We start from the raw sequence: 24,717 nt of genomic DNA on the forward strand, positions 1-24,717 counted from the left end.
GGCTAATGTGCAAAATAAAGAAATACTTCTGGAAAACGTACAGAAGTTTAACACAGTACTGTCCGTGAATTGAGTTCAATATCAGTTTCCATCACTTTCAAGGATCAATTTATTTGCTTCGAAATGTCAAATGTGGTTTTTGTTTCTTTTAAAGGTCACATTAACAAAATCTCGAAAAATTTCAACATAATTCCAATGAACTTTTTGTTCTAAGTCAACTTGAAAAGTAAGTTCACCCCCACAAAAAATATATTCCATATTAAATGCCAAGTCTGTATAAGTGTATATATATATATATATATATATATATATATATATATATATATATATATATATATATATATATATAATATATGTATGTGTGTGTGAGTATGTGTGTTTGTGAAAGCTTATGTCATTTGTACCTGCATATTTTATATAACTTGATCATTTTCATATTATATATATATATATATTTATTTTTATTTGATATAACTTATTAATTTTCCTTCATGTCATTGTATGCACATTTCTGACAGGATGGCGCTCTTACCTTTGAGCTGTCTCGTCTGGGTTTGGTTCCCGATCTGACTGTAAACCGTCCAATTGGCGCTTCGTAGACAGGGTATTGCATCAAAAAGTGTGCTGTCCCTCAGATCGACGTTAAGTCGGGCATCCCATCCGTTGCCATTAGATTGTGGCCGTTAAAGACCCACACTGTGTCTTTTGCAAAGAATAGGCGAGTTATTGCCAACACCCTGAACGAATTACAAATTCCTTCCCAAATCAGCTCCAGTCAAACGTTAGGCCTGGCCAGCCAGTTTATGAATGACTCGGGCCAAGCTTCCCCCTCGGTAACCCCACAAGAAGGAGCTATTAATTTGGCTCTTTAAAGAAAGAGTAATAGTCATTGTACATGTTTACCTTTAATTAAGGAAAATCTTTTATTTTCTTATATCTGTTCATATTTTTGTATTCCCAGACCTCAAATATATTTCGCACAACACGACCTTCTTCCATTGGACCAAAGTTGTTTCGGTATTTTACCGGCATCACTTGTGGTTAGAGTATTCCATTATTGTCTAAAATTTGGGGCTCGGATGGGCCACTTGACAATCAAATCAGATTGTGTAGTTACTCTCGTTTGAGCTTACTAGTCTGGCTTGCATCATGATGTTTGCTCTCCTTCCGAAGGGATGTTTAACCGGCCATCTCATCTGTTAGCACTTACACGTGAATGTGAAAGATCTCGCAGTGCCTTTCAACAGGAGTAGGAACCCATGTCCGCTGGTAGTTTGGCCAAGCTCGACAATCGTGCCCTCTTCTATGGGAGCCCTGCATCAGTGCGACCATTGCTCCTCGGTGTTGATGCAAACAGCAAACCACATTTGTAACATGAAATCCCGGTCAGATATGCAATCCCTGGATTAAATAACACATCGTCTTGTGGATCGATTGTGACCTTAACCACCATTATATTTCCCATAATTTGCATGACTTTTTGTGTAATCTCGAGGTTCGTGGAGGAGATAGAATACAGAAAGGATCAGGAATGAAAAGAATGCAAAAATAACGAAAACAAGCATTCTGGGTATTGCGCTGCAATCCATGTCCCCTACCGGCAGTCTGTCGTCCGGAAAACTGTTGGGGAAATTACCAAAGGTTATTTACCCACAGGTTCTGAATCGTTCCCAATCGCTAATTACCTCAGGACGGGCTCACCTGTGATTCGCACTCGGGACTTCGACTTATACACCTTGCAGACAGGTCAGCAGAAGCACGAGAAAATAAGTTGTTGATAAAGAACATTTCGAGTCGCTAAATATCAGTAATTTATTATATTTTCCGGTTCACGATCAATGATCGATGTGTATATATATGTTGCTCGGCTTGGCTCCGCCCCTCCGGAATGCGCGCGCTGTGTCGCGCTTTTGACGTTCGCGAGACGAGGCTGAGGGCGCACGGTGCGGCTTGAGGAGAACTCTAGAATAAACAAAGTGCCATAACTTTGTCAAAAATGATCGAAACGTCGTGAAGTTCGAACTTGATCTGTAACTTATCATGAGGAAACCATGTGCCAAGTTTGAAATCATTAGCATTAAGAGTTTAGAAAAAAAGTCCGGAAAGCTGTTCTTTGTGTGACGGACTGACGGACTGATGGACTGTCGGACTGACAGACGGAGGGGACGGCGTGCAAACCTATAGTCCCCTCCGGTGTACACCGGTAGGGGACTAACAAGCAATCTGAGTATTGCGCTGCAATACATGTCCCCTACCGGCAGTCTGTCGTCCGGAAAACTGTTGGGGAAATTACCAAGGGTTATTTACCCACAGGTTCTGAATCGTTCCCAATCGCTAATTACCTCATGATGGGCTCACCTGTGATTCGCACTCGGGACTTCGATTTATACACCTTGCAGACAGGTCAGCAGAAGTACGACAAAATAAGTTGTTGATAACGAACCTTCCAAGTCGCTAAATATCAGTAATTTATTATATTTTCCGGTTCATGATCAATGATCGATGTGTATATATATGTTGCTCGGCTTGGCTCCGCCCCTCCCAAAAGCGCGCGCTGTGTCGCGCTTTTGACGTTCGCAGACGAGGCTGAGGGCACCCGGTGCAGCTTGAGGAGAACTCTAGAATAAACAAGAGATATCCATTTTTAAAATATTTTCGTTTAATTAACGATATCTGCCAAACCACGTGCCCTATAGCAAATTCCAAAAGGTCATTTTAGTAGACTGACATGCTGAACAGATCTGTGAAGTTTCCCCTCGATTGGATCACAGATGAGGGAGCAGCTAGGTTTTAAAGGTTTGTGCTTAAAAACCTCATAACTCTGAAACCATGTGACGCATGACGTCATGCTCGTCGACTTTTTTGTTCGTCATGGGTATGCCATTCTGACTGCAAAGCTTGGCCTCGATCTGTTCAGCCGTTGCAGAGAAAAAGGGGTTTTCGTGTTTTCACGAAAAACAATATGGCAGCCGAACCACGTGACCTGTGATGTCATAATTACCATTAAAATCTTCTCCAGACCGAGTCCCCCCTACGGTGAAAATTTGATCTCAATCGGTCCTATTATTGCAGAGAAATTGGTTTTTAAAGGAAATTAAAACTTAAAATGGCACTGAGTTAAGGATCATCAGAATTATCAGAATTCCCAAAGTTCAAAGTGCCATAACTTTGTCAAAAATGATCGAAACGTCGTGAAGTTCGAACTTGATCTGTAATTTATCATGAGGAAACCATGTGCCAAGTTTGAAATTATTAGCATTAAGCGTTTAGAAAAAACGTCCGGAAAACTGTTCTTTGCGTGACGGACTGACAGACTGACAGACGGACTGACAGACGGAGGGACGGCGTGCAAACCTATAGTCCCCTCCGGTGTACACCTGTAGGGGACTAATAACAGTATAGAGAGAGGGAGGGGGCCACACCAACAGCAGGGTTGAAGGACAAAATGATGGGAGACTTGGGTGTGGGGATGAATGAGGGCAAGGGGAGGACACAGGGAGTGAAGGTGGAGACACCCGCAAACTCTCAATCACAGAAATGGAAAGAAAAAGTGGAAACCCATAAAGAGATGGACTTGGGAAGGGTTAATAGGAGTAGATAAGATCATGGTTGTGGATGGGTGGGGGGTGACCTGTGATGGTGCTGAACAACTGTCTTGAAGCCCTTGGCAGAAGATTGAGATTGAAGAGACTGAGGAAGTTGGTTCCACAGGCAGGAAAAAGACCAACAAATGAGTAGAGGTGAGCGGTGGTTTCTTCATTTTGGGAGTTTCATCAGAAAGGGGTTGCTGCTGGACCACGTGTGCCCTGCAGATACCTGGGGTGGCCAGAGTACGGAGAGAGCAGAGGGTGCAAGACCAGAAAGGAGGTGGTAGAAGACAGAGAGACCACCAACCTATCTCTGATGGGAAAGTGACAGGCATATCGTCTCGGCTTCATCGTGGGAGATTCCAATGATCTTGAAAACCTCAGTTTCCACGGTGTCAAACAGAAAAATGTGTGAGGCAGGGGAGCCAGGCCAGAGAGAAGAGCAGTACTCCATCAAGCTGTGGATGAAGACCTTGTAGGTAGAAAAATATATATATAGAAAGAAGATTGTTCTAAAAACAAAGATTGTTTCTGAAAGAACCTAAAAGAAGAGTTATTAGAGTTTGAAATTTTTTCTTCCATCTATAGATGTATTATTATGATTCAAATGACCATTCATTGACTTGGTGCATGGTGTTTGCTTCCTCCGAATTCCTCCGATGATGTTATGTCTTGGATGCACGGAAGGCGGAGCTCTATGAAGTACTTCAGGTCGACCCGGGAGATCGTTTGGAATCGAAGATGTACATTCCAGATTTGTCAATTTCAAGCGTCTCCTAATAAGGAATAGCTGTGCAGCAAGGCGTGATCATGCACCCTATAAGTCCCTGCTTACCATGCTTACCCAGAAATCATTCCACCATATGGCATATTGTCATTTGTTCATCTCGATGGAATGAATTATTGTGTAGTTTTGTTTTTTAATGCCGTGATAGACAAAAGCTTTTTTCTGTGACCCTTCTTGGGAAGATTGTTTTTATAAAAGAACCATTTCTGTGCGTTGGTATCGAAGTATTAGCGTTTGCAAAATTACTTCTAGCTTTGGATATAATGCACCAATTTGAATGACTCTTCAAGCATCATTGCCTCCGCCACTTAACGATGGAGGTTGTGTTTTCACCCCTGTTTGTCTGTCTGTATGTGAGCAGAATAACTCATAACATTATGAACAGATTCAGACAAAACTTTGTAGGTCAGTTCGGTGTATGACAAGGACGAATTAATTAGATTTTGGTAAAGATCCGAATCCGGATACCATAATTTTTTAATTTTTTTAAACTAGAGAGATTTGCACAGTGGCGAACAAATGTCACATCACGAATGTGTTCGCAAGAAAACCGAAACCCTCTGGCCCACATTTCATCGAAATACCAACTGACCCCAACTGTTTATGGCTTTAACGTCTTCGTCGGGGGCATCAGATGTTTGTTTTTTAATTCTCATTCAAGTCTGTTAAGCCATGAAGTCTTGAAGTCTATTCCCGGAGCCGTCTGTACTTGCTCGACATGGTGCCCCCATTGTTTTACGTTTTTATGGTAAAAATCGCGTGTGAATTGATTTCCTAAAGTTGTAAAACTTTTTTTTCGCCTTCTTCCAGATAAGCCCTTGTGCTTTGTCTGGCATTTTGATTGTACCCCTTAATTTTGTTACACTTTAATACAATCTGGCTGCTTAGTATTTTATCGTCTTGATGAGGGTTTGGAGGTGGTAAAGATAAGTCGTTGAGGTTAGATTCTGATTCTGATGTGCCCTGCCCTGTCACAGAGTGCCGGGGTTGCTGAAGCAGTTTCTGAGTGGTTTGCCATTGCCTTCCCATCAGGAGTTAGGGCAGGAATTTGGAAAAAAAATTCAGGGTGCCACTTCGCGAAGGACACTGTGGGATCTTTAATGTCCACGGACAAATGCCGGCTGATGGGACTCCCAGTTTGACTTCCAGCCGAGGGAAGGCACATACATTGATAAATCACCCTGCCTGCGAAACACCAGGATGACAGTTTCTGTCTGCTTCAGGAATATGATACTTGGTCTGGATTGGTTTGAATCTGAGTCGAGATTCAAACCCAGGCTAGGTATCTTCGTGTCAGCCATCAGGTTAGATAGACTTCCGTATTGTTCTCAGACCCTATATTTCCGAGGACATTTTGACAGTCACTTTCCAGTTGAGTGTTGCTGCGGCATATGGTTGGATATTATAAAATACACGTATTCAGTGTATATTGCCTCATCCTTTCAGAGTGGCATCACAGGGTACACTGAAGATTGGTACTTGTCACGTATGAAACGTTCAATCATGACCTTCTTGAACAAGCAGCGAGCATTTGATAACTCGGGAACAAAGTTAGGGAGACATTACAGTTTCCCTCTCTTGAACGTTTGCTGGAGAAATTGTGTGGAAATTGTGTTGATCACCTTTTATAGACCATGATGAAAAGGTGCGACTATGCAGTTCCTTCTGAGGTACAAACAAGTGACCCAAATGTGTTCCACGTTCATGTATCAAATAGGCAGCCGTAGCAGTGGGGTCATTGTGCAGGACAATAGGCCGGGAAACACCGCAGTGCTACCTGTGCATCGGTTTCTGGCCGAGCGTGGCATTCTGGTTGACAGTCGCCCACCCAACTCGCCAGATCTTGCTTCATGACATTTTATCATATTCCCGGAAGCCAAAAAGGTCACCAAAAGGAAGGCATTACGATGATGTCCTGACAATTATCTAACATGCTACAATGATTTATCAGCGATGCAGAAATGTGTCCTTTTTAAGCAGAAGTTACAGGTGTTCATGAAAGCCTCAGTTTCCACAGTGTCAAGCAGAAAAATGTGTGAGGCAGGTGAGCCAGCCCAGAGAGAAGAGCAAAGATCCTAAAGCTGTCATGCACATCAAGGTGCATTCACTTTCGAAAATGAAGGCACCGCCATCCAGTATAGCTGCCCAGCAGGTTATGTTCAGGTCTGACGTTCCAACCACCAAGTGGTCTTTATCCGGGACTGGACTGTGCAGTTATATAACGCTACTTGCTGTCACCTCCCAACGGGGATGGGACATCACGTGATTTCAATATATGCAGATGGTGAGACCTGAGCCTTCCCTGATTGGCAGCTGTTGCAGTTGTCGGTGCCTTAATTTCTGAATTTGGATCTTCTTCTCAACTGCTTCCATTTTTTTCTTTTTTGTGAGCGATATTGCATGCTTAATAAAATCAGCAAACGCGTTATGCTGTCCCTTTGGCAAATCATGACCCGAGACACACCGCCAGGTTGGCCTAGAGGTGTGCATGCTTGCCTGGGTTCCAAATCTCGGTCCAGCTATAAACTGTCATCCTGGGGTCTCGCAGGCAGGGCGAGGCATCAATGCGTGCACCGTCCATCGGATGGACGTTAAACTGAGAATCCCGTCTGCCAGCGTTAGTTGGTTCATGTTAAAGCAGAATTTGTAATTTTTATCAGGGTGCTGCGGAGAGCTCGCCAACTCGAGTTACACCCTCGTACAAATGACAAATTCTGCTCTAACCTACAGGGGGCGCCTAACCTACGTCTAACCTACAAGGACGCCGCATGCTTCAGTGGCACAGCAGAGCCCTCAGCCAATGACGCTACTCGCAGCCTTTTTGCTGCACACGCAAAAGAAGAAGCAATACGTCGTCAATAGAGTGAATGGACGAAACACAGAACAGGACGTGGATGTGAAGGGCAAATTAAAGTCCTGCACAAGGTTTGAGATAACAAATATACACTAATGAAGTGTGCTAAAGATGAAAGTGTGGATATATAAATTACCTGTGTCTTCGCTTAATCCGAATAGTTTTTTTTTCTGTTTTCTTGTACATTATCAAGCCTCATCGATCAGCATGTGCAATTGTTTGCATTGTCGAGATAAAAGGTCATTGCAAGGACCTGGCCAGCCGGCATTTTTGGGTTGATGTCGTTGCTACATTTGTCCTTCAAGCTGTTTATGTCAACTCCAAACAAGCTTTAAGATTGCTCCTTCAGCCACATCTCAGTTACTTCAGTTAGTTACTTGTCATCATCGAATAGGCATCCGTGTGTGAGTGACTTCAGATGTCGAAGTATGTAATTGTAAGGGGGAAGGGGGCGATCCCACTACTCAAAGCCAATGTCACGAGTGGCAGTTTGCGTAACATGGCCCTCAGGTTCAGGCATGTTGTCATGAAGGAGAAGCACACCTTTGGTCAATATCTCTCAGCATTTGTCCTTGATGGTTTGCCACAAATTTTGCATAAGGGTAGCATGATAATCCGCTGTGATTGTAGTTCCGTGAGGGATGTGGTCAATCAGCTGGATTTGCTCTGGCATTCCAGAAAATTGCGGCTGTGATGTTGCCCGCCGAGGGTTGGGTGCGGAGGTCCTTGGGTGGTGGTCGTCGCTCGTGCTTTCCATTGCATGGATGCCTATTTGGTTTCATGATCCCAGCGGTGAAACCACGCTTCGTCGCCAGTTGCCACAATAAAGTCGGCTGGATCTGCATTCATCAGGTCGGCTGGCGCACCTGTCAGCCAGCATGATTGATGCAGCGACACTTTATATGCTGGTCGCATCTACCTGTAATCCTCACCTAGGGTTAACTTTGAGAGACTAGCGTTCACTCTTAAAGTCACCCAACTGTTTGCTTCCTCGAGAATACGAGGGCACACTTTTGCCATACATGGCAACCGACGACGTTTATGGATTCCTTTGGTGCTGACACCTTTAGCGTATAAAGGTGTGACTGCACCTCATTGCTCAATTTTCTGCAAGATCCATTATTTTATGTGGAAAACTACTGTATTTTACTACCAAATTAACAAACAACGTCACATAATGAAACAAATGGCATATAACAAGCATACAAGTTTATATTGAGCTAAATAAATAAATAAACCATGACTACTATGCCATTGAATAGGTTACCCCTTACCGATAACTTTTTGAACACCTTTGTATGTTGGTGTCTCGTAAGAAATATCAAAAGTGGTTCTTCTCCGCACCCTTTGGATTTATTAGTGATTCAGTAACAATGTGGAGGGCTAGCAGTGTGGCCTATAGGTACGCACACCCTCCTCTAAGCTGTCTTGCCTGGGTTTGAATACCGACCCAGCCATAAACTGGACGTTAAACCAGATGTCCTGTCTGCCAGCATGGGTTGGTGGACGTTAAAGATCCCATGGTGTCCTTCGCAAAGAGTGGGCGAGTATCGCCGGCACCATGGCCAAATTCCAAATTCCTGCCCCAACAAGGCGAATGTCAGGCCTGGCCAGGCCGGTTCGTGAAAGACTTGGGCCAAGCTTCCCCCGGCCGACCCCACAAGGTGGGATAATAGTGACTGCTGAAGAGCAACAACAAATTAAAGATCTTGCACTGTTCTACTGAATGATTAAACGAGCTATCATCGGCACCCTGAACAAATTAAAAATTCCTGCTCTAACCTTAGTTGAACTTCAGACCTGGCCAACCAGTTCGTGAAAGAGTTGGGACAAGCTTTCTCCAGACAATCCCACAAAAACGTGGAATTGTGATCGTTAAAGAAAAAGAAAAAGAATCCAGTAACAAGGTAGATAATTGTCATCTTTGATAATAAATTTATAATTATCGTTGCCTACTAACGGTATTCCATGTCTACCTTTGTTCAGCAGGTCACATGGTATCAGCATCGTTTATAATGAACCAGAGGACCTCAAATGACCTTTTTTCTGTCCCACAATGTCCAAGTTCCTGTGATCCACCTTCTGCTGCATTAAGCGCGAACCCTCTCTTGCGCATTCGAGGCAATGTGGCTTACTTGTCTCTGGAATGCTTTTAGTATCGATGTAATACAGCATTGGAGGCTTTATGTTGTCCACATACAGGTCACAACCGATTGTCCTCAATGTATCGATGTCTCCCACTATTAAACAATATCTGTGTGTGAATTGCTGTGTACCGTGCCGCGCGCAACCCACACAGTGGGGCCTTTGTCCTGTTCGAGGAGCTCAAGCTGCGAGTCTCAGGAGAATGGAGGTTCTTGTGACTCTGTGCATGTGTGCAGGAAATGCAGTTGGAACTCTCATACATCAAAGGACACAGCATCAGGTTTTCTTTTTTAAACCTCCATTTTTAAAAATTTTTTTAAATATCTCTCTTCTCTTCCTCTTCTCCACCTCTCCCCCTCTCGCTCCCCCATTGGTAAAATATTGAGAGCAGGAGAGACTTCAAACTAAAATCTGATGTGCCGTTGCCATATAAAGACCGCCTGCAAACGCCCGACATTCGAGGGAAAGTTCCGGTGTCAGACACAGATTATCGAACCCAATTCACCTCTTGCAAGAGCGTTTCAAGCTCGCCGCCATGTGGAAACCTGACGGGCAGCAACGGCATCTTCAACGAAATGAAAATGTTTGATTGGTTTCTTTAATGTGCGTGCCCTGTCTCTTGGATTTTCATCTTGTTAAGTCACATGCTGGTACACGTTTTTCCTGTTATTGCTAATAGCATCCCGATTTCATCTTTCGGCTTTCCAAACTAAGTCATCGGATGTCACCACCAATTTGCCTTGAAGGTATGTGGATATTTGGAATCGTAATTCAAATTGGGCAAATTGTGTTTAAATTACACCGTTGTAGTACATGTTTTAACGTCTCTCGTTGTAGTGTTATGGGATATGTTTATAAGGTATCTCAGCACATATTTCATTATACTGGGATCACAGGTTCAAATCCTATATATATATATATGACTGGCTCTGGCAAAAGCAGACACTTGGGGGCAAAAATCAAAATTTAGATTTTGATATCATCTGATTCCCCATGCTTTTCTCTTTCATTTGATATATACATTATGTTAATTGGATGAAAATTAACGAAGTTATGGTATTTTAATGACAATTATATTTTCGTTTAAACAATGGAGATAATTAGGTTCGAAGTTGACAAAACAGTTCACACGCACAAAGAATGTGCACACGTAGAGCTTTTCATTCATACCAAACATGTATGTCAAGGATCTCCTTCGAATTACAATGTATGGCTCGTAGTAAAACATCGAAATTTCTTGATCTTCGTGACTTTTTGACCGAGGAATCGTGACTTTCTGAGCACATTTTGAGAATGACATTTTAGATTCTTTGTCGAATTTCACAACTTTTCTGTTGTTTCTTGGAAAAATGTTTTGGTGCATAATAATCTCGAGAAGTTACTCTTTCTATCCATATAAAAATCTCAATTTGGTCCCTGTGGTCATATTTTGACTCTCTTCGGCTTTTTCTCGCGAAGAGAAATGCCGACAAGTGTCTGGTTTTGCCAGAGCGTGTCACACACACACATATATATATATATATGTACAGTATTGTTGTTTTGTCCATTGTGTGATAATTTCCTTGAAACATAATCATAAATACGCACTTCCTAATGTCATTGCTCCCTCTACAACTACTTATTTAACTGTCTCAATTATTCCCACCATTTGAGGTCGGCCTGGAAAGGTTTTAGGCCCGAGTGTTTCAGGAATCAGCTGGCCAGGCCTGACCATCTGATTGAAGGCGATTGGGGCAGGGTGCCGGCGCTAACCCACGTACTCTCCGTGAAAGACGCCATGGGATGGTCGACGTCCTCCAAGTAACGCCAGCCGCCAGGACACCCGGCTTAACGTCGATCCGAGGGACGGCGCACTATGTGCGCAACTCGCTGCTCGCAAAGCACTAATCCGACAGTTTGTAGTCGGGAGTGGGGTAATCAGGTCCAGACGACAAGGCTCAAAGGTAAGAATGCTGCCATCTGCACCGTCCTGCCGGACGTCCATGTTCTGCACGTAATAAAATTTGTACAAGCTCCAATGTGAGCCTTAGTCGTTGTAGGGAAAAAAGGAAATCCAACCACAGGAAAGCCATTGAGACCTTCGTCTGTTATCGTTGTACATCTAAAAAAAAAATTGGGGGGGGGGGGGGGCAGGGGGCATTCTGACCTAAAGTTTCTTTTGAGCTTCTCACTCAACATTGAACGTGATTAATTTGTTTTTCTTTTAAATTGGATCCAAGTGGCAGCAACGTGGTTAATTTGCTTGAAGTGCTCTCTGCCACACTTCATATAATCAAGCCTTTCATTTTCAGCATTGCAGGACCGGCTTTGGTGCGGTGCCAGGAGTGTGTGTTACTTCTCTGCAATATTGTGCACACGCACACATACCTGTTTCTGAAAGGACGTCTCGGTAGCTCCCCATATGTGCATTCAGTTTTTCCTGGTTAAGAAAAAGAAAGTAAACTCTTTGGGAAGAGTTTCTTGTGTGTCCTGCTCCTCCGACCACCCTCGTAATCCCTGTAAGAATCGATGTTGATTCGACCGCTCTGACTATTCTTATTACCATTCTTGGTAATGTTCCTATGGCATCTGTACACCCACTTTTGGACTTGCTCGGCTGATTCTTACTAATGTGATACTGAGTTTTTGATTTCTAAGAAAATAAAAGAACTCCATTGGCCAGACTCGGCGGAGTGATGTTTGGAGCATCCACTCGGTGCAAACCCCGGCCGAGTCACCTCATAAAACTTGAAAAATGGTGCGTGCTGCTTCCTTGCTTGATGCTCAGCATTTAAAAACGACGGAGCACAGACAAACAATCAGAGTGCAGGCATTCATTGGGCCGAATGGCCTCGTCCAGCATTGAAGTTCCTTGTAAAGGAACTAATATTATGGTAATTATTGATCATGTACGACCCAATTATTTTTCCAGCAGTTGTATTTACGCAACTTTCTTGTTTTTTATTTATTTATTACATTCTTTATCTCTGGGCTGGTACGATTGCCTACAGGTAAGCACACTCGTCTCTAAGCTGTCTAGTCTGGGTTTGAATCCCGACCCAGCTATAAACTAGCCGTCTGTTCGGTGTTTCACAGGCGGGGTGATTCATCAATGTGTGTGCCGTCCCTCGGATGGACCTTAAACCGGGTGTCCCGTGTGCCAGCATGGGTTGGTGGACATTAAAGATCCCATGGTGTCCTTGGCAAAGAGAAGGCGAATATCGCCGGCACCATGGCCAAATTCCAAATTCCTGCCCCAACGAGGCGAATGTCAGGCCTGGCCAGGCCGGTTCGTGAAAGACTTGGGCCAGGCTTTCCCCAGCTGACCCCACAAGGTGGGATAATTGTGACCGTTAAAGAACAACAACAACATTCTTTATCTCTATAATTGACAGCATTACAATAAAGAGGGAGGGTTGCTAACATTGCTTGCCATTTGCTGCAGATGCGCACACTTACATGCGCACACACACACACACACACACACACACACTCACACACACACACACACACATACACACACATACACATACACACACACACACACACACACACACATGATTTTGGTGTTGCCTCTGAAGCAGCGGGGCTATTGATTAATCTACCCTTGGTGTTCATCGATAAACATGTTTTTCCAATCAATATACCAGCAATAATCACGTATTGTTTATGCATACGAGCTGATTTTGTATTCAATGTTGTTGGTATATTAGTATGCAATGATCTGTTCAACAACTTTAAACGTCGGTTGGCCTTTTTGGTATTCCCATCAGATCGCTTACCCTCATGATGCCAGGATCCTCAGTTCAAATTCCATGCACTGCATGTCCGTCCATTGGCTTAATATTCTTTGATTCCACGTAAAACCACAATTATGTCTCTGAATGTCCTCGTCCTGCGAGTGATGAATGCGGGTACAAGAAAAATAATAATCAATAAATCCCTTTGGCCTATAAACGTCCAGTATTACACACAGACTCATCAGTGAGATATTTATACATTCAGTCATATCAACCATTGCTGGTTCATGCAAAATCAACTTCCATGAGCATCAACTTTGTGTGTATAAAACAAACATTCAAACTGAAGCAGGAACTTTGGGGATCTCACCTCTTCATAACGCAACTGTTACTTTTATAGCACAGTTCATGATGATCGTGGTCCTGCAAGGAATACCCGAGGCTCCTCTGAATTTGCTTCCCTGCCAACCAGAAATGGAAATGGCATACATCTTGTGTTGGCAAAGCAAGGTGCGTGAAATTTTGCCAATGCAAGGGCCCCCCTTTATATCCCGGGGCTCGGTAACCGACACCGTTTTTATCATCGTTTGCACATTTCCAGCCATTCTGGTGCGCGTTTCATTAGACCGCTTGGCTGAATTTCAGGTGCCCAAGATCAGGACCGGCTGTTTGAATCCCCGTTTCTATGTACACAAGTCAACATTCCCGAATCGCAGTTACCAGGATGTTCCCACATTGCACCGGTGTCCATTGGCTGCAAGCGGCACCGTACCGAAAGCATTGGGCACGCAGGTGTACAGTGAAACCTCGTCACAAATAATCTCTCCTGTGAGCAATTACCTTGAGCCACCATGAAGCTGCTATTAATGGAGCTCAAATCAGAATAGGTGAAACAATCTGCACTGTGTCTTGTCGTTATGCTGATAATAGATGAAATCGATAAGTTACAGGTCATTTGGACAATACATTATCTATATAATAATAGCGTAAGGACTCGACTTTGTTATCCCTTTTACGCCGCACCCAGTGACCCGATGCCCACGGCACTAATGGATTTACGATCTACGAACCGCGCTCTTTGTTTATCACGTACAGCCATACTCGAAAACTCTGAATTAGCCGACGTTGGGGCCCAAAAGCATCCGATTAACTGCCGATACGACGCCATCTTACGACGGCATCGTATTGGCGTCTGCTGGGCGAAGGCGAAGCAAGCCGTCCGCTGATTGGACAGGCGAAGGCGAAAGCAAGCCGTCCACTGAGTGGACAACCCAGAGCATGCATTTGTGCCGGTGTCGGCGATCGTTGTTCATATATACACTCTTCATTCTCATCTTTCTTCCTAACTCTTACTCGGACAAGCAAATCCCCTATGCCATCCATAATGGTACACTCTATCCATACACTACATCCTCCCTTCCGTGGATGTTCCACGGGTTTCGGCTAGTATTAATTAATGGCAGACAGAAAGTTATCAAATACATTTATAGAGAAGGTTTTGGTGTCGTGTGTTATGCCGGCCTACCTTTACGGTCTCTAAACGGTGGCACTGACAGAGAGGCAACAACAACAGAAGTTACAGGTCTGCGAGAACAACTGGGTGAGGAGGATTGTGGGAGTGAAGATGCTGGATAGAAGGAGGATGGATGAACTACGTATCGGTCGGAGGATGAGGGTGCAGATTTGAGCTTGATGGGGAGATTGGTGAAACGCCGGCTCAAGTGTGCTGGACGCTTGGGGCGGATGATGGAAGAGAGAATGGCAAAGAGAGCGGGTAGGTTAAGGGAGCGAGGTATGAGGAAAACAGGTGGACCGCACTTGAGATTGGAAGACTGTGTGAGGGGAGATATCAGTAAGATGGGGGTAGTTGGAGAGTGGAGAGAGTTGGCTGAGGACAGCAGGAAGTGGATTAATATTGTGGTCAAGGCAGGATAGAAGATTGGTACCATTGGAAGTCACCCCTTATAAAGGGACTAGCAAAGGTGCCCGGCGTTGCCCTGGTTCCAAATATGTAGAAAGTAAATGACTTGACTTATAGCAAGTTGTTATGTAGTTCATAACATGTAATTATGTTGTTGTTGTTGTGTGTAATTATATGTACATAACATGTACATATAATTGACGTGGGTCTCTGATGTTCATCTGATGATTCTGATGTTCTGATGTTCATCAGTGATTCTGTGGTGCATAGGGACCCCCGTGCCAAATTTGGTGAAGATCCGTTGAGAAATGGCGACGCTGTTTCAGAACAAACAAACAAACAAACAGACAGACAACGGTTCACGCTTATAAGACAGAAGAAGAGGAATATATAAATTTAAATAGAGTATCAGCAAACCACAAAGATGTCTGCAGTTTTTAAAAACTTTTAAAACCAGGCTTTTAAAAAATTTCAGTAATTTTCCTTGCTCAATAGACGTACCATAACTGGTGTACTTGGTGGGCCAGTCATACGCCGGTGAAGCCACCTGTTGCTTTGTTATTGTAACATTAAATAATCCCACATTAGTATCTTTATTTGTCCCCCTTTGCACCGCAGAGCGAAAGGGGGACTATGGTTTTCCCCTCCGTCCGTGCGTGCGTGCGTCCGTGCGTGTGTAAGCGAAGGACCGAATTCTAATTTGGTGTGTGGGTGCAACCCACGTCAAAATCCAAGATGGCCGCCGCCATGTATATCTGAACCTTGTGAGCGGAATATCTTGAAAAATAAGCGAAGTACCAACTTCTAATCTGGTGTGTGGGTGTATCTAGGCATAAGGAAGAATGCGATTGAAAATTGGGTCGCCACGTCAAAATCCAAGATGGCCACCTTGCGTCTTTCACTTTGTCAACTCACATCACTTCACCGACGGGGGACCTAGGCGTAACGCTTGTTATACCTGTTTTCCATCTGCAATTTGGCAATTTTTGTGTTGAAAGATCCCTGGGAAATGCTTTAATTTGAGGTATCCACATAGCAAGTGTGCCGTTCCACCCCACAAAGCAAAACTGCTAACTTAATACTTAGTTTTTGTGGGCCTGCCAGTTGATGGTGCACTAGGTGTAGATTTGTGGAATGACTTGTTTTTAGGCCCCAGTAGAAGGTTCTGGATATACATGGACATGGTTTTGGCTTCACACAATCATGTCATTGTAAGTACCAATCAAGGTACAACTAGCATGTGGATATATGTTGCAAAAGCAGGTCTTGCGTCTTCAATGAGATAGTCATACGACTGAGTGGAAATGAATGCCCATTATTGATGAAAGGTTGGTGTTTATTTATTTTTCTTCTTCTTTTGTTGCAGGCGAGTCTTCATTTGTTGAGGCTCAGGCGCCTTGGTGCACTCTTGCATACTGGGAGCAGCGAACACGAGTGGGCCCTTTGCATCATGCCCGACAAGCTATCGTTTCCATCTTTTATGAGCTTCCGCTCCCCCCTGAGAGCTCCGATGCCACGGGGTATGGGCGAGAAACCCCAGGTCTCTGTCTCAAAGCGCTACCTGAGAGTAACAGTGGAAGCCTGGTGGTGCGACGAGCGAGGGTTAAAGTTGGGGCTGGCCTTGTGCTCAGCCAAGAAGCCGATGGAATATGGGCCTACAACAGGGGCGACCAACCGGCTTTCGTGCACTCGCCTACGCTCACGGCGCCCCCGGGACCCGGAGGATTGACGGCTCGGGCGCCCATATCGCACCGTCTTCCGTCGGGCTACACTGCCAAAATTTTCGATCACAATCGGGCCCAGAGGTTGCTACAGACGTTCATGCCAGCCGAGGGCGAGAGCGCCCGGGATCTTTACAGCGTACGTGTCAGCTTTGGCAAGGGTTGGGGCCGTGACTACACACGGCAATGCATCCTCGACTGTCCTTGCTGGCTGGAGCTCTTCTTCTACAGGTGACGGAGCTACAGAGGAAGAACGGCCCCTGCGGGTGCAGCCCTGCGGGAGCAGCCATGACTGCAGAAAAAGGGAAGAAATCGATTAATCACACTTATCAACGTAAGGCCGCATCCTCGAAGGAACCTAACAATCCGATGCCAGCTCATGAGAGAAAGAGTTCTATGTTTGTTTCATTTTCCTCTAAAATCCCTCTTACAATATCTACTGTTCTTCTGAATGCCATTATGACTGGCAGGTCGGTCAGCCATGATTCACAGTGCCAACACGCAAATCGGTGGCGATGCCGCGCCGCCTCTGAAAAGGTGCTTACTCAATCACGTCTCTTCGAGCCATGACATCGTTTTTCGAGGGAGCCGATGAAATTTTTTAGCTCGCCGGACGAATGTTCGTGTACACGATATTTAAACGTCCCGGTTTGATCTTAATCCCTTGGACATTTGTGAGAAACGTGGGGGGGTTTTTGTATTCTGTACAGTCGCTGTACAGTGTGCAGTCTTTTAGATTTTTGTCTCAGAGTTAATTATTTTATATACTTCCCAGATATAAATATATATTGTAATGCTTGTAAATAGTGTTATGTTTGTACAGTGTAATTATTTATGTACAATGCAATGCATATGGACAGAGTAAAATGTATTATTGTAAATGCACTTTTTTTCTGATACTACAGAGTTTGATTAAAAGTTAAGGGAATTTGCTTGTGTTACTCTTGTCTGTCTTTGTTGAAGGTGGCCATTATGAATTTCGTTGCGGTGGCCGCTATTTATCTTGGGTGCTGCCATTTTGTATCCGCGACAGTGCGCATTACACGTAGTACGTTGGTTCCCTGGCCAAATCCGAATTTTGCAGGGTTGGTGGGGCATCAATTTATATTTCCTCCAAATTCTTATGGTTTCATCCCTGTTTGTCTGTTTGTGTTGAAAGGTTGTCCAAAGGTTATCGATGGATTCGGACGAAATTTGGTGGACAAGTTGGATATGTCACAAAAAAGAAATGATTAGATTTTGGTGAAGATTTGGATCCGGATACTATAATTTTTTAAAGTGATTCTTCAACATTGAGGGATGAGGCCAAAAACGATATATGTAGCACGATATCTCAAAAAAAAATAATGGATGGATACTAGGGTGGTCTAAAAATTTGGAGATTGGATTTTCATTTCTCCACAAGCCTGCCCCTATTCCTATTGAAGAAAGTAGTTTGTGGTGAAAATTTGAGCTTGATTGGACAATATTTAGAGGTTGCTCAAAATGTTGACGAATTTTAATGAATAATAAGATACAGAATTTTTAGCATCATACATCAATTCATAGATAGTTATCTATTTTCAATTACTCAAATTATTTATTATTGTTGGCTTGCACTTCTCTTCAATGGTATGACCAAGAGATTGTGCAAAAGCACTGGCCACAAACATAGCACGCTGATCTGAGAGATTTACTCTGTCCAGAGTTGCCACTATTGCTGGAGTGATCACCTTGATGGGAGCCTTTTTTGCCTGTTTGGCAGAAGATGGACTTTGGAGTTTGAATTCATTGTCCCCTGAATCGGAGCTTTCAATCTCAGACTCATCATCATCATCAACCACAGCCGATGTTGATGGAACAGATTGCATTGCTGTTAGAGTCTCAGCAGCATGTTTCTTCTTTCTTTTATCTTCATTCTCAAGCCTGATACGCTTTCTGTTCTCCTTCACTGCCAGAGTGTTGTCCACAGATCCCATACGTGAACTTCAGGGATCCTCACGCTGCATGATAAGGTATGCTTTGTCTTCTTCATTCGTCATTTTCTCAAGCGCATCATTTGGTGAGATATCGAAGAGGGATTGAAGATCATCTTTGAACATCTGCTCCTTCACTCTATAGTTTTCGAATGTCTTGGTTCTATTTTTCTTTACCAGTTTGTAGGCATCATACAACTTCAAAAGTTGGTGCTCACAGGAATCTACTCTCTGCACTGGAATTCGTGCTTTCTCCCAGTATGCACACACAGCTTGTACACTAAGTTTGGCACTTTCACGAACTGTATGGTGTTCTTGTATGTGATGGGACACCATTTTCTGCAATCTGTGTCCTTTGGTTGGTAGTGCCCCACATATTATTTCCTTTTCAGACTTGCCCAGCAACCAAACTGTGGAAGAGCTGCGAGTTTCTGCCATCTGAAAAAAACAGGATAAATTAAAAATGTTATTTTTTGAGCAACCTCTAAATAAGTTCCAATTTACCTCATATTTGGTTCAAATGATCTTTATAAACATAGGAACAAGGGCAGCCTTGTGGAGCATAGATTTTTAATAGTATTAAATATTACATGTACAGTCACGTGAAAAAGTAAGTACACTCCATGTAAAGTTTTGACTTTTTCAACATATTTCAACATACAGCTATTTGATCTTCATTTCAACAATATTGATAGATAAAGGTGATATAATATAACAAATATCATGAAACATTTACATTTTGTCGTCCATTGTATAATTTAAATAAACATAAATGCAAATTTCGCATGTGGAAAAAGTAAGTACACCCCAACATTTATCACTACTTCAAATACCTAAAATTAGAATCAGGTGCACCAGCTCAGGTGCAAATGATTAGAACATCGTTAGAGAGGATCTTGGAGGAACCTGTCTTATTTAAACCTCAGACATTTAGTTTGGTTTGCTCTTTGTTGTTGAAGTGTGCGGCATCACCATGCCTAGATCAAAAGAGCTCTCTGAGGCCTTCAGAAAGAAGGTTATAGATGCCTACTAGTCTGGGAAGGGATTTAAAAAGATCTCCAAACAATTTGAAATCAATCATTCGACTGTCCGGAAGATCATCCACAAGTGGAGAAGATTCCAAACAACTGCCAACTTGTTCAGGCCAGGCCGCCCCAGCAAGTTCAGCCTGAGAGCAGACCGCAAGATGCTGAAAGAAGTCTCTAAGAACCCCAGAATGTCATCACGGGACCTACAGGTAGCTCTTGCCACTGTTGATGTCAAAGTGCACGAGTCTACCATCAGAAAGAGTCTGCACAAATTTGATCTACATGGGAGGTATGCCAGGAGGAAACCTTTGCTGTCCAGAAAGAACATCAGGGCAAGACTAAAGTTTGCCAATGAATACCTAGGCAAACACCAGCACTTCTGGAACAATGTGCTCTGGACAGATGAGTCAAAGGTAGAGCTATTTGGCCACAGTACCAGAAGACATGTTTCGCGAAAACCAAAGACAGCATTTGACCACAAGAACCTGATACCAACTGTAAAGCATGTTGGTGGAAATATTATGGTTTGGGGCAGCTTTGCTGCATCAGGGCCTGGGCAGCTCACCATCATATAATCCACTATGAATTCTTCATTGTACCATAGGGTGCTTGAGGATAATGTGAGGCCATCTGTCGGAAAGTTGAAGCTCAACCGAATTGGACCTAGCAACATGACAATGACCCTAAACATACCAGTAAATCCACCAAGGAATGGGTGAAAAGAAAGAAGTGGAGGGTTCTGGAATGGCCAAGTCAAAGCCCGGATCTAAATCCCATCGAGATGTTGTGGGGGGATTTGAAACGAGCTGTGCATGCAAGAAACCCCTCAAACATCGCACAGCTGAAAGAATTCTGCATGGAGGAGTGGGCAAAAATTTCTCCCAGTCGATGTCAGAGACTGGTAGACAGTTATAAGAAACCCCTACTTGAGGTTGTTTCTGCCAAAAGGGGCAATACCACCTATTAGAGCCAAGGGTGTACTTACTTTTTCCACGTGCGAAATTTGCATTTATGTTTATTTAAATTATACAATGGACGACAAAATGTAAATGTTTCGTTGAAATGAAGATCAAATAACTGTATGTTGAAATATGTTGAAAAAGTCAAAACTTTACATGGGGTGTACTTACTTTTTCACGTGACTGTATCTGTGGACCACCCTAATGGATACGGACAAAACTAGGTGGATGAGTTGGGTAGTTGACACGAACACGCCTATCGATTTTGGTTAATGTCCAGATGCAGATCCGGCTCATCAGTGGGATACCAAACGTAAACTGTTGAGCCTGGTGGAGGTATGCGCTCTATACCAAGTGCCATTCTAGTTAATTAAGGGATTTGAATGACCTTATGGTTGGACACACAAAATCTCTCTCACCATATCCTGATCAAAGACTTTGGAGTAACCGTGCAAAGCAGGAGGCAGGAAATTGATCCAATTTTAGCTCTTTCACGAGCCTCGATTCAGTATACAAAAGAGAAAAAAAAAAAAAAAGGGTACTGCCCTGTTCTTTTAAAAGAATGGGATATTTAATATCTCACAGGAAGTCGGCCTACTTGTGGACTTAGGCGGCTTGAATATGAAATGCTTCGCCTGATGGACCATATTTTATGGTATTTATCACCCGACCAGTTCATAGTCACCCATCGTTCATAATATGAAACAGTAAGCACCCAATATTAGCAATACATCTAGGGAAAATAGGACTGCCTGTCTTCTTTATACAGCACATGTTGATACACTACAGACATTAGGGGGGCATTTTTACCAGATATGATGAAGAGGAAAGTGTCCGAGGTATATCGAGGCCATTTTACAGATATAATATGTAGATTCCAAACACGCTTTGCATCTTTGCACAAGTGACTACTGTGAACCTGTTCTCCATTTGGCCAGTCAGTTCCACACCAGTTAATTGGCAATGGTAACCTGTCGCTAAGTCGTCTGATGTTGGCTTAACTGTTAAGGTGGCTGGCTTGAGATCTTCGGGTCTTGAGTTTGAGTGCTTGTCGTGTCGTCGACATAAGACAAGGTGGGTAACACCAATCTGTCATCCTTCCGAGGTCCGCAAAATGAGTACCAGCTTACTGGTAACAGGGGCACTGACTGCATCAGTGACACAGATGCTCCCCCAGAAAATGATGCAACCAGCAGCCACAGGCTGCCTACGAAACAACTAATCTCTGTTGCTCTTCCCATACAATCTTTCCCTCCACAAAACTGTTTCTCTGATGTCAAGAACTTGTCAATAAAAACAGACATCCATGGAAGCAAGATAACAGATAATATATGGGATCAGTTGGTGTTAGTTTATTCCCCAAGTTCTCTTGAAATAGGGTCGTATGAGAACAATCTTATCCTTTTGGAATTCGGGGCCTATCATCGCATCCTCATTGAAACAGAAATTACCGACACGAGTTATTCACGTACTATCTCTGTCATGGAGAGTTTATTGAAGACCCTTCCCTAAAAATGTGCCCTTTACTAAAAAAAGATTGGGTTGAAATTGATGCTTTCAACATCATTTTGCTACTGGACGGTACGACGATAACTCCTATTTACAGTCATTGAAATCGAGCTGCCACAACAGTAAACAACAACAGACACCTGATCCAAATCTGATTTGGTTTGACCCTTAAAGGTTGAGAAACCCCAATGTTGTCTTAACAGAAAAATGGCTAAAAACAGAATTATAATGATCTTGTGATTTACTTACTATCTTTCTTTCCCTTGTGGTCTGTAGCTGTGCTGATGGTCAGGTTTTCAAGTTTTTGAGGACCAAAGGGAGCAAGTTGCTGGAGTTCGAGCGAATGAAGCCAAACGGCTTAGCCAAGGGTTAGCGGCTAACGGATATCAAGTTTCTTGAGGCTGCTGAAAGTCCGTTCGGCCCTTGAAACGAGGATGCATTATCAAAGCTCGAGCGGCCTTTGTTTCCCCTGGGATAAAGCAGCAGGAGATGTCAGCGGCAAAGAAGCGAGAGTGGTTTTTAGTCCGGTTTGGAAGGCTGAGTGAGCCGCAGCAGGCAGGAGCTTGAAAGCTTTTTGTATTTGTGAACAATGGCTTCTCATATGCAGCACGTGGCTGCTGGGAGCATCATGCATTGGCCCCTATAACTTTATGGTGGTATCATGCTTTGGCTGCTGGAAGCTTCTGTTGGCAGCATGCATTGGCCACTTTGAAGCTTCTGGTGGCATCATGCATTGGCCACCGGAAGCTTCTGGTGGCATCATGCATTGGCCCATGGAAGCTTCTGGTGACATTATGCATTGGCCCTTGGAAGCTTCTGGTGGCATCATGCATTGGCCCTTGGAAGCTTCTGGTGGCATTATGCATTGGCCACCGGAAGCTTCTGGTGGCATCATGCATTGGCCACCGGAAGATTCTGGTGGCATTATGCATTGGCCACCGGAAGCTTCTGGTGGCATCATGCATTGGCCACCGGAAGCTTCTGGTGGCATCATGCATTGGCCCATGGAAGCTTCTGGTGACATGCATTGGCCACCGGAAGCTTCTGGTGACATCATGCATTGGCCCATGGAAGCTTCTGGTGGCATCATGCATTGGCCGCTGGAAGATTCTGGTGGCATCATGCATTGGCCGCTGGAAGGTTCTGGTGGCACCATGCAGTGGCCCTGGTAGCTGCTCTTGGCATCATGTGGTAGCCTCTAGTAACTGCTATTGGCATCATGTAACTACTGTTGGTATCATACAGTGAGTGGCCCCTGGTAGCTACTGTTAGCATCATGTTGTGGCCTTTATGGTAGCTGTCGTTGGCATCGTACAGTTGGCAGTTTACCCTGGTAGATGCTGCTGGCTTCATACATTGGCCTCAGGTAACTTTTGTTGGTATCATGTCGTGACCCTTGGTAGCTGCCCAGTTGTTCCAAGGCCCCCTGTAGGTTGGTGCAGAGATTTGAATGCAGCACAGAATTTATCCTTCTCACAGCTAATGCAGTGAGCTGTTGTCTAACTGAATTCGTCTCATTGTCTGCATTGTAACTGTTTATTACATCGGTGGCCACAGCACTAGTTTTGCCTTGCGCCCGACGAGTGACGCCACATTGACGTGTGCAAACGGCGATTGCTGTGCTCTTGCATTCCAGTGATGACGTCATTTTGACCATTAGGGGGCAATATATAAGGATGTACGCTTCAGCATCCATCACAAGGGGCGTCAGGGGGCGGGAGAGGGACGTAGTCATACCAAAATGCCATGCTTTCTGCACTTTCTTCCATTCGTGAGGTTTGTGTAAACACCTACAGGCTACAATCAGTCATGTGTGATCAAAGAACAATTTCAAACAGGTAAAAGTGTAATCTTTACCTGCTAATATTCAGTCGTTTGTTCTTTTACTCCATTAAAAAAATAATGTATTTTCTCATTCTTAAAATAAGATTTTTTTGTGAATTTATTTTCTGCAAGGTCTCAAGCTCATGGTGAGATTTGTACAACTTTAACCCTAACCTTAACCCCATTTCACACGGGGGTCATGGTCAATCGGAGAGGTCAATATACTTTTACATAAATTACATGGAGAACAAGTTGGCAAAATAGGCCTCAATTAACATACAGGAAAGGTTTCAATGGAAATTTTAAAAAGTGTGTGTGTGTGTGTGTGTGTGTGTGTGTGTGTGTGTGTGTGTGTGTGTGTGTGTGTGTGTGTGTTTTGGACTTCCTCCGGAACGAGGATCCCCTCATCAATCTTTCAACACCTTCCTCACCACTCAGGAATAACCACCAAGACAATATTGCACTAACTGTCACTGTTAAACTAGCAATTTGCATGGATCAGATGGATTGACATTTCAATAAATAACATCCCACTGTACCATTCATAAGAGTTAGTCTTTTGAGCCTGTTTTACCCCCAAAAACCTTTCTGGACTAGCCAAACGGCTTGGAGGTTTTGGAGAACCCTAAAAGCCTACATTATACCCTCCTTAGGTATGTTTTGCATTATTCCAGCTTGAACCCTAATCCTAATAACTCTAACCCTACA

The 24,717-nt window shown here is 43.7% G+C and overlaps 1 protein-coding gene across 1 annotated transcript in view; it reads left to right on the forward strand.

Annotated features, from left to right (window-relative positions):
• LOC137431256 (mothers against decapentaplegic homolog 7) overlaps nt 1-17,666 on the forward strand; it is a 49,323-nt gene extending 31,657 nt beyond the window's left edge. The window contains exon 4 of the mRNA XM_068122362.2: nt 16,380-17,666. Coding sequence (XP_067978463.2) covers nt 16,380-16,969 — 590 coding nt within the window. The 3' untranslated portion in view covers nt 16,970-17,666. The remainder of the gene's footprint in view (nt 1-16,379) is intronic.
• The last annotated feature ends 7,051 nt before the right edge of the window (nt 17,667-24,717 follow it).

The sequence above is a fragment of the Myxine glutinosa genome, chromosome 7 (genome assembly GCF_964187855.1).
Source record: "Myxine glutinosa chromosome 7, kmMyxGlut1.1, whole genome shotgun sequence".
In the NCBI taxonomy this organism is placed as follows: Eukaryota; Metazoa; Chordata; class Myxini; order Myxiniformes; family Myxinidae; genus Myxine; species Myxine glutinosa.